An 11019-nucleotide genomic window follows, 5' to 3' on the forward strand; every position below is an offset into this window, starting at 1 on the left:
TGAAACATGTGGGCCTCTCAAAAGCATTGCATTGCAGCAGTTTTCCTTTTTATATAAAGACTTACGGGCTTAGAGGAAGCATCCCTGAGATATAGCTAACAGAAGGCACTGTTTTAAGCATTTATAGGCATTAGATCACTTAATCCACCCAGCAAAACTATGTGCCATCCCCATTTCTCAGATGAGAAAACTGAAGCATGGAGAGGTAAATTTACTTGGCAGAAGTCAGTTAGCTAGTAAGTAACAGATTTGGGATTCAAACACAGGCTGCCTCTACAGCCTAGACTCTGCCTTTCCAGTGTATCTTCCATGCTCAATGCCATCCCAAATGTGTCTCCTGAACACTAGGAGACATTAAATATCAGCATAGGACCAAATCTAGACTTATTTGCAGAGCTCATAAGAGAGTTTGGCACTCTTGTTAGAATAGCAAGAATCAACAGTGTGAAATAATCCAAGAGGCATGCAAAAAAGTGCTTGTTGAGTAATTATAAGCTATGATAAGTACAATTTTGTTCTTTTATGGAGTTCCTTTTTTAGGCTGTGCAATGTGCTTCAAGGTGAAAGTTTGCACCAAATTTATTATAAAATATCTCCCTAGGAGAGAAGTAACTCAATTTCCATTAAAGAGTTTAATAACCCATGAAAAGCTGATCTAGAAATTTCCAAAAGAAAAAAATATTCATTTTCTTGCCTTATGATCTTTCTTCTTTTTAAGTCTTACATCGAGGCATTCTATAAATTCTGTAAGAATCATGGTGATGTCACAGCAGAAATTATGTGTCCCATTCTTGAGGTAAGAAAGAGTCCTTGAATTTTTTTATGTCAAATAATGTGCTTATACACTTTTCATTTATATAATCCTACCAATTTTTTAAATCTTAGAAGTTCTTTTATTTAGAAATAAAATAGCAGTATATTTTATTATACATATATCATTTGATGTCTTCAGTTAAAAGAGGTATTTTCTTAGTTTTCTACATAGAAGAGTTATTTTTGAATTAGAAAAGAATGCTTTTGATAGAAGTTTGATCATGATTCACTTTGACGTAGTATGAAGAAAGTAGATTATAATTAGTTAAAAATTTAGCATGCTTTGGACAATTGGTGCACTATAGTTACTCTTATAATAATCACCAACTTCCCTCCCAAAATTGGGCAGCTGGGGACCCCCACAACTTGGCAACAAAGTCTACTGTGGGCATGGTTCCTTATATAAATCCTAAAATAAAGGTTGCCCCAAACAACCGTTGAGCATCCCCGCTCTTGGCAAGAAGATTCTATGGGTAGTGAGTCACAGTTGCCATGCCCACTTAAACCTCACAATGTGTCAGATGCCACCATTGGTTCCAACCTCTCTAATTGATGTTATATTCTCTTTAATTCCTCTTTATCATCACAGATTTCATCTGTGCCCACAGGCCCTCTTGCTTGCAATGTCAATCTGCACATGCATGAGGGACTCAGGCCAGAGATCAGAATGGTCTGAGGGGAATTCTGGGCATAGTTTGCACTGAGTATTTGACATAGATTGCTCTTGCTGGCTTCCTATTTCACTTGGATCTTAAAAAAAAAAAAAAAAACCATTCTGGGCTTAAAAATCTCTTGCTTTGCCCTGTCAAACAAAGTTTTGTCTAAAGAATATCTTTAACCATTAGATTATCTGTTACAGTGGCTTCTACACTGGTGGGTAGATATTTAAGCTGTTCAGTGACTTCTGATTTCAAGAAAAGCCTGATAAGAACTACCCTTTGGGTAAGAAGAGAAAAAAACCTGAAATAACCTCATCTGCATATATTTCAACCAAATGTTCTGAAACTGCATTTGATAAAATTAGCTCCCCTCAAATATCTAATTATTAACATTTTACAGTTAAAGATACTGTTAAAACTTTAAGGTCAAAGCAGTCCTTGAAGTAAGAACTCCTTGGAGAACTCCAAAAAATATTTTTTGTCTTTATCTATATTATACAGAGAGTGGGCATCGATAAATAACATTTTCTTCATGGCATGCTAATTGTCAGAAAGTGAGTTAGTCTCTTCCAGACATGCTGATAACATAACACAAGCAACATAGTGACTCTATGAAGCTCCTCCCTTTCTTTTCATAAATTTAACTACTAGCCACACTATAAAAAGCCACATTATCTCTGGCTCAAAAATGTAGTTTCTACATGGCATAATTCCTGTGGTTTAGAAATAGTTCATGTAGTTTATACCTACAAAATATGTAGGAAAAGATTAACATTAAAATTAATAACCTTCACACCTGTCAGAATGGCTATCACCAAAAGGAATACAAATAACAAATGTTGGCAAGGATGTGGAGAAAAGGGAAACCTGATACACTGTTGTTGGGAGCGTAAATTCGTGCAGCCACTGTGGAAAATAGTATGGAGGTTTCTCAAAAAACTGAAAATAGAACCAGCAATATAAACCAGCAATTCCACTACTGGGTATATAGCCAAAAGAAACAAAAATACTAATTTGAAAAGATACATGCACCCTAATGTGCATAGCAATATTACTTACAATTGCCAAGGTATGGAAGCAACCTAAGTGTTCATCAACAGATGAATGGGTAAAGAAGATGTGGTACACATATACAATGGAATACTACTTGGCCATAAAAAAGGATGAAATTTTGCCATTTGCAGCAACACGGATGGAATTGGAGGGCATTATGCTAAGTGAAATAAGACAGAGAAAGACAAATATTGTATGATATCACTTACATGTGGAATCTAAAAAATACAACAAACCAGTGAATAAAACAAACAAACAAACAAAAAGCAGACTCACAGATATAGAGAACAAACTAGTGGTTACCAGTGGGGGGGGGGGGAAGGGGTAATATAGGGGTAGGGGGGAAAAAAGGGTTATTCTGGGATTATATGAAATGTGAAACTTCAAAATTGTAAAGCACTTAGTATTTAAATAATCTTTCATTCAATAAAAAAAAGAAAAAATAATAATAACCTTACAGAGGTATACAATGGCACTATTAATAGCTAACATTTATTATATACCAGATACTATCCTAAGTGCTTTATATACACAAATTCACTTGGACTTCAGAATAGCACAATGAGATGGGTAGTTTAGTACCTCATTTTCAGAAGGGACAACTGAGGCACAGAGAAGGCTTGTAAGTTGCCTGATGTCAAACAGCTAGTAAGTGGTAGTGTCAGGATTTGAATACAGGTAGTCTGGCTCCAGTTCTTATATGTTTATCTATGTTAAATTACGTCTACATCAAATTCACCTGCACAGTTCTTTTGTATAAAAACTGCTCTTCTGTGCTAATTCTTAAGCAAGATCATACTGCACGTGCTACAAAATTCAGAAGTAAATAAGAATTTTGTCTTTGTAAATGTAAAAAGGATAGCACGGTATTAGCAGAATACTTATCACCAGGAGGATTTGGTCAAAGTACTATATACCCTGTGTTCTCTTTGTCCCTTTCCTATACCCATGATACTACTTTATTAGATTAGATTTTTTTCAAGCTGTGTTAAAAATAAAAATCCATTTAACTATCTTTGTACATTTATATAAAAATATCAGTTATGTATGTTATGCAGTTATAACATTTCTAATGATATGATTGGAAGAGGCTTGTCAGTTTTATATAAATACACCAGATCATGTAATTACTTCCCCTTTTATTTGTGCAACTATAGAGCACTTAGAGTTTCTGAAGTTCTTCCATATTCTCATTTGATCTCATTTGACAGGAGACTTTAAAAGACTGAATACAGTGGAAGAGGGCATTAACCTAGGCTTGCAGGTTAAAATGTGACCTAATCACAAGACTGTAGCTTCATATTTAAAAAAAGAAATTGACTTATGTTCCAGACAAATGTGCTGCAGTATACTGTTTGCCTCTTATTCCTGCTCTTCTGACAGTCTGTAAGGTTAATGAAGCAGTGAAAAATAAGCACAGAATATGTTTGTTTCATCTCCCTCGGTCAGTACACATGCTAATAAGGCTGGGTTTGGCCCCAGTTCACTTCACTCTCTTCCACTGCCATCGACCCCTCTATCCACTGCTCCCACCAGGGAGACCCTTCCTCCTGTAAGGAACTGGCCAGAATTTTTGACTCAATGAGCCCAACTCCATCATGAGCAACGGATAATGGTTTTGAATACATCAACACTGCATGGTTATCTTTTGCAACAACAACAAAAAATAAGTTATGGTTTTAAAATGCATGAGTGTTTGAAGGGTAGAGTGAAAGGAAAGACATCCGACGTACACTGTACCACACAGGCTGGCTGCCCTCTGAAAATGATACGGGGCTTACAGGAAGCTAGTACCACCCCATCTACTCTCCTCCATAATCAGATGTCATAGCAAACTGTCTGCTTAGGGATGGTCAAAGACAGAATAGCTCCTTTACAATTCAAAAATTATAGTTCTTTTCACTAAGAGAATACACATACACACACACACACACACACAGCCTCTTGGCTAGAAGTAGTAAAGTAGATAGTTATAATAAAAGGGCAATTAAAGTATAATAAGGAGTCAAAGGAAATCATATCCAATTAGAGAGGAAAGAGAAGGGCTTCTTATGAAAAAGATTGCATTGGATGGAACCCTCAAATGCAGGTAGGATTTCAACCTGGAGAGTTATGGGATGGAGTATGTGCTCTGCAGGCAAAGGGAACAAGTATTAACCAGGACAAGAAGTTGGAAAGTGTGTGGCGTGTTCAGATAACCGGCCGCATCAGTCAAAGTCCTCTCCTCTTGGCATGACTTGTGAAGCCTCTCCTATTCTCTCCCCACCTACCTGTCAATCCTGCCTCTCCAGCTGCTTCCCCAGGGTTGGATCTATGGCCATTCCTCCAAAATGTCATGCTCTACTCCATGCAGCTTCCTCCTCTGCCTTGCATGCCTGCAGTGCTGCCTACCTGGCCCTATTTCTCTCCTTATTATTCTAACATTCTATAACTAGGAAGGACGTTGAAGATCATCTGGGACAATTAACTCCATTGTTGCTCCTCCTGCCCTATTTGTTATTTCAAGGTTTTTTTATTGCCATGAAATCTCCCTCTTGCATTTCTTCTTTTATCCCTGGAAAGTCTGAAATTACTGGAAGGACTGGTTATATTCAGTAGCCAGAGGCAGCTGCCTTTGCTTCCAGATAAGCCCACTCCTCGCTTCTGGCGCACCCATAATTTCCATGAGAGCAATCAAAAGTATCAGAAGGAACCGACTCTCACTGTACTGATAGGAAACACCTGTTCTAACAAAAGAGTTCCGGTAAAATCTGTTGCAAGTCTGGATTTGTTATTAATTAGTCAAACATAGTATTGTAGAGCAATTCATTTCAACTTTCGTGTGCATATGAATAAGCTTGGAATCTTGTTAAAATGCAGATTCTGGTTTACTAGGTCTGGACTACAGTCTAAGATTCTGAACTTCTAACGGGCTTCCAGGTGATGTCAAAGCTACTAATCCTTGAAACACACCTTGGCTAGCAACATTGTAGAGAATATTAGAGAATTTTTTAAATAGTAGAACCATAGTAGCACCGTGGACCATTCCATTGGATTTAGTAAACAGTTAAGATCTTCCTGTATCAGGCACTGGATATTCAAAAATGAACAATCAACAAGAGAGACATGATCTCTCAAAGATTTTAGAGTGTGGTGGGGTGAAAGACACATGCACAGATTTTAAAATAATGTGGTAAGTGCAGGTTGCTTTGGGTGGATGGAGAAGGCTTTCTTAGCCCAAGGATGTCATGGCAAACTCCCATGGTGGGCAGAGGAGGCGCCCATGGAGGACAGACTGAGATGAAATGGTCAGAGTAGGTAGAAGGAAAACTAAGAGAAGTCCAAAGGAAGAGAAGGCAATTTCAAGAAGGACTCCGTGGTTAGATAAGACAGAGAGGCCTGACGTGGGGCTGGGAGCTCGGGTGCCTAGTGGTGCTCAACACAGAGAAGACAGGCCAGGAGTACATGTGACCCACTTGAGAGATCGTGTAGCCAAACCCCACCATTTACAAATAAGGAAACTGAGGCCCTGAGAGGAAGATCACTTGTCCCGAGCCCTGTAATCCTTAGCTACAGACTTAAATTTACTGATATCTAACCTAGAACTTTAAAGAAGAAAAACAAAACCAGGAAAGTACAAAAAAATGGTAAGTAGCACAGTTTCATTATGTAAAAAATCCTACTGACATCAAGCAGAAAGGGATGTTTAACATGTATGACATGCACATTTTGTGCTAAACACTCTGCTAGGCCCTTCTATTTACATTACCTTGTTCTATCTCTGAATCGACCCCAGCAAGCAGGTATTATTCCAATTATTATGGAAGACACATTTGAGACTCTAGTGGCCTACATGAGAGAGACACATGAGTAACTAATAACAGAGAGCCTGGGAACTGAAGTTTAGTGGGAGGTCCTGGGCTCCTGGGCTGTTGTCACTGCTGTGTGATCCTTCTCTGGCAAGCAGAGTTACTCCGTTACAGGAAGAGATTATGGGAACATTAATAACACATGTCTGTATTATAATTAGACATAGATCAGGAAAGGAAAGCAAATCATTTTGGAAATGAATTTGTCTAGAGCGTTTAATAGATGGTTCAATTTTACTGATTTTATGTCTTGCAAATTCAGTTTGAGGCAGACAGACGTGCTTTTATCATCACTCTTAACTCCTTTGGCACCGAGTTGAGCAAAGAGGACCGCGAGACCCTCTACCCGACCTGTGGCAAGCTCTATCCCGAGGGACTGCGCCTGCTGGCCCAAGCAGAGGACTTCGAGCAAATGAAGAGAGTAGCGGACCATTATGGAGTATGTGTTTATCCCAGGTTCCTGAAAAGTCTTGTGTGATTTCATCACGTGTATTTTAGAAGTCCGCACATCACATTTACACTTCTTATCTAAAACATTTATAATGTTTGTGCGATAGAAAGCAGTATCTCTTGCTGTAATGTCTCTCCCAAAGAAATACGCTGAGTTTCTAACCCAAGCTATTGGCGTTTTTTAAGGTTCCTGCCAAGCAACTACTTGTTTAAATCTCCAAGGAACGGTCATTTGAGCCCTTTTTTTCTGAAGTGCTTGATAAAGCAAGTTCCCCAAGGGACTGGTGCAGTGTTCTGGAAATGTGAGCTCATGCCACAGTTATGTAAAAGAGCCTGACCCAGCCATCCTTTCAAGTGCCCATTGGGCAAACAGTGTTAGGTACAGACTGTCTACTTGAAGGACAGGGGAAAATATGGACATACTTTTTATACCACTCCCTTTGCTCAGTGGCCAGGATTTGGGAAAGGAAAGAGGGCTGCTATGTCCTCTCCCACTCCAGCACCCAACTGCTCTTAGAGAGCCTGAAGCTTCTCAGCTCAAGGTTATAACCTCATCCCCTGGTACCGTTCCTTCTGACCTGCAGACAGTAACATACAGACCCTCCAGGTAGCTTTTCCAGAACTGGAATGACACTCCTCTTATCTTTGCCTATGGATTTCCGAAACCCTCCAGGAAAGATATGCCAGCAAACAATGCGTGAACCTTTGTGACATCTCTTGTGTCACTGCAACAGGTTCTTTAGCATAATATTAAAATTTGAGTTTCTCCCCAATTTCCACCCCTTCCTCATTTGAAATTCCATAATGAATTTTAATCAGTTGTCATCTCAAAGAACCCATGAAGCCATACTGATTAAACCACAAGCACTCATTTAGCTTCTATAATGTGTCTAACTAGCCCTAAGAATCAAATGTGGAAATCAGCTCAGTGTACACTGAAAGTAGAACTGCTTTTGCCTCTTACCCTGTAGGCCTGAACAAGCCAATAGGATGGAATGCCATCTGTACTCTCGTTGTTTGGATTTTTTGGTATTTCCTCAAGAAGCCAAAGATCCTACAAAAAAAATCCAGGCCTTCTGGATAGATTTTCTAAGATGGGTGCACAGTTTCTATATTGCTGGAAAAATATAGTTTTTATATTTATAAAAAATGAAAATTTGTTAAAAAAACAATTTCTTGTCTTTGTTTTTCAGGTATACAAGCCTTTGTTTGAGGCTGTAGGTGATGGCAGTGGGGGAAAGGCATTGGAGGATGTATTTTATGAGCGTGAGGTATGATGTAAATGGAAATGCTTCTAGCTTATACACTCTTTTTCTCATACTCTGGGTCTTAGTATTTCCTTTTTTTTACTTGGGTTTTCTTTTTACGGTTGATCAGGTCAATTGATCATGTACATTCATAGTTTGAATGTGTATTAATTAGTATCTCTGCCTTGGAGAGTCAAGGCACTGTGGTTCACATATGATGGCTTCTTGTGGGATTGTCATATCCAGACAGATGTGCACATAGCAAAGCTCTGGAAGTAAGGCAGCCATTCTGTAATTATCTAGAGAAACAAAGCTAGGATGTTCTCATGATCACATATTGACTGTCCCCAGGGGGCACACCCTGTTAAGTGCATCCCACTCGAATCCATCCCTTTTTCAAGAAGGATTTATCACTCCTGTGCACAATTAGAACACTTAGGAATTATTTGCATGGAAATCCATCCTGTCTAGATTATTCTCTTTCCCTGAAAAGGCAAAAGAATACTTGATCCATTTATAGCCAATTCCTGAGCTACTGAATTGTGCAACAAGAGGACTTTGTGGGAGGGTAGCCAGGTAAAGTCCCCCAAATCTGGTGACTTTTTTCTAGTGTACTTTATTCATTTCCCTAAAACCACTGGTCCTTCCATCTCAGTCTGATTGGAACTAACAGAGAACCCTGAAATTCACCCACACTTTAGGGTTAGACTGGCTTGAGAAAGCAGTATGGGGGGTCTTCCTGTAAGTCCTACTCTAGACATTTTCCAACGATTCTCTAGAAAGAAGTAAAAACAATGCAAGTATTCCCATATATTAGGGATGTTTTAAAATTCCACACTATTGCCCTTCTGCTGCAAAGACGGCTGTTAAAGGAGCTGCCCTTGGCAGGAAAAATGTGTGCCTGTTTCTAAGAGCCGGGGGCCTCCCCTTCCTGACTGCTTTGCTTGAGGTTTTCAGAATTACATGTGGGACTCAGTACCTCTTCTCCTTTCTTCTAAATGGAAAAGAATAAAGGAATTGTTCCATTTCAGACTGTACCCCAGTTAAAAAAATGTTTTTGAAAATTTTCTTTTACTGATCTGCCTTCTGCAGAAAAAAACTATTCAACTGTATGTCAAGTTGCTGCAGAGCATCCTAAGGAAACTCATAATATCACCTGGTCCAAATTCCAGAGGCCTGTGACATTACCCTGAAATGCAGTTCAATAGCCTAAAAACCACCTTAAAATTTTAAAAATTGTGGCCAAGGAAAAATACTTCATCTAAATGAGACAAGCCTACTAGCTAGAAGCCAAATAAATATCACTACAAAGTTACACACACACACACACACACACACACACACCACAAAGTCCTCCTAGGAATCTTGGTGCTAGCAGTGCTGCTGAGATTTGGAGCTTGTCTTATGATTTTACAAACTTACTTTTTAAACTACTGTTGTCTGCCTTTCTCTGCAGAGTGACGCTCTCCCTTTAGACTTGCTGAATTTCCTACTGTTTTCCTTTCTTTGACACAATTTAGAAATTGTCTATTTAAATACAGATAAGCACTACACAAGCACAAATCAGTCTGTAGCTTAATATTATTTCATTAAAGTAGTATGTTCCAGAAGAGTTGATGGTCCATGTTTTTTTTTTCCTTCCCCAGGTACAGATGAACGTGCTGGCATTCAACCGGCAATTCCACTATGGTGTGTTTTATGCGTACACCAAGCTGAAGGAACAAGAAATGAGAAATGTCGTGTGGATAGCCGAATGCATTTCACAAAGACATCGAACTAAAATTAACAGTTACATTCCAATCTTATAACCCGGTGAGGGGCCTGAAATGCAGAAAATCATAAATGCTAAGAGGAAGTTACTGAGGGAAATAGGAGTCGTGTTATATTATCTAGATCACACAAAACTAAGCCACACTGCACTTCATGAATTGCAGACCAACCGGAAACGCAGCAAGCCAACCCTGAAACAAAGCATTTCTTTTTCTTCCAGAAGCCTTAAATCTTGCTTCCACATTTATGTCTCATTCTTCACCTTGCTTTAGACATTAATTTTAATTAACCCTATGGTACTTTTCCTATTCTTATTTTTGTTCTTTTAAAAATCAAATCTTTTAAAAGTGTTTTGCTTTCCCATGATTCTCCACAGGCCCAAATACTGAGTGTCTGCTTTATTTTTTAACTGTCCATCCCTTCCCTAGGTCCACAAAAATCCAGAGCTGTACGTAGCCAGCATGGACCACATATGGTGGAAAATACCTTATTTTTTTCTAATACACTTTGACCTGGTAGGCTTGGGAAAGCTACATAATTCCAAATCATATTCCATAGATGCAGGTAGTGTTAAATTTGTTATTAAGGCTACCACTTATAACTAATTTTCTCACAACTTTCTTTAAATAAAAGGTATACCTCTCTTTCTTGCAGTTTCTTCATACCTTGCCTGAGAAGAAAGTAACTCCATTAGTTGTATTTTATTCATTCAGAAGCATAAATCACAGGTTCGGTTTACAGGATATGGATTCTCTATAAAACTTCAGTAGAACTGGTGCAGAGAGCTACCCAGAAAAAGAAAAAGTGACAAACACTGCTCTAGTGCTTTCTTCAAAAATAAAAAATTCCTAAATAGAAAAGTCTGTATTTGCTATAGTTTAAAAATTAAACATATATACATATTTTAAAGTTCTTCAAGTGAGAATATTTACAGAGAATATACATATACTGGTAACTAGAATGAGGCACAAAGACCAAGAAGTAAATCAATTTTTCTGAAAAATTTCAGAAATTTTTTTGTAGAACATTTTCATAATTTTAGTGATAGGAATGTTTAAGCATAAGGAAAAACAGCGGCTCATACCGCCAGAAAGAAAGCCAAGTGCCTAGCCTCTCAGCTGTGCGAGAAGCCTAGGCCACACCCCAGTTCTGATGGCAGGGAGGCCGCAGCTGGCGCAG

The 11019-nt window shown here is 38.6% G+C and overlaps 1 protein-coding gene across 2 annotated transcripts in view; it reads left to right on the forward strand.

The window, feature by feature from the left end:
* Positions 1–10659, forward strand: part of ATP6V0D2 (ATPase H+ transporting V0 subunit d2) — a 47159-nt gene extending 36500 nt beyond the window's left edge. Inside the window, exons 5-9 of one of the 2 annotated variants that reach the window (XM_068525573.1) lie at positions 719–796; positions 6636–6812; positions 8017–8094; positions 9717–9882; positions 10495–10659. In XM_068525573.1, coding sequence (XP_068381674.1) covers positions 719–796; positions 6636–6812; positions 8017–8094; positions 9717–9878 — 495 coding nt within the window. In that variant the 3' untranslated portion in view covers positions 9879–9882; positions 10495–10659. Of the gene's footprint in view, positions 1–718; positions 797–6635; positions 6813–8016; positions 8095–9716; positions 10468–10494 lie in introns of those variants that run through there. The other variant, XM_068525572.1, reaches the window with a different exon arrangement.
* Positions 10660–11019: the final 360 nt, after the last annotated feature.

This window comes from Eschrichtius robustus, chromosome 17 (assembly GCF_028021215.1).
Source record: "Eschrichtius robustus isolate mEscRob2 chromosome 17, mEscRob2.pri, whole genome shotgun sequence".
Taxonomy (NCBI): Eukaryota; Metazoa; Chordata; class Mammalia; order Artiodactyla; family Eschrichtiidae; genus Eschrichtius; species Eschrichtius robustus.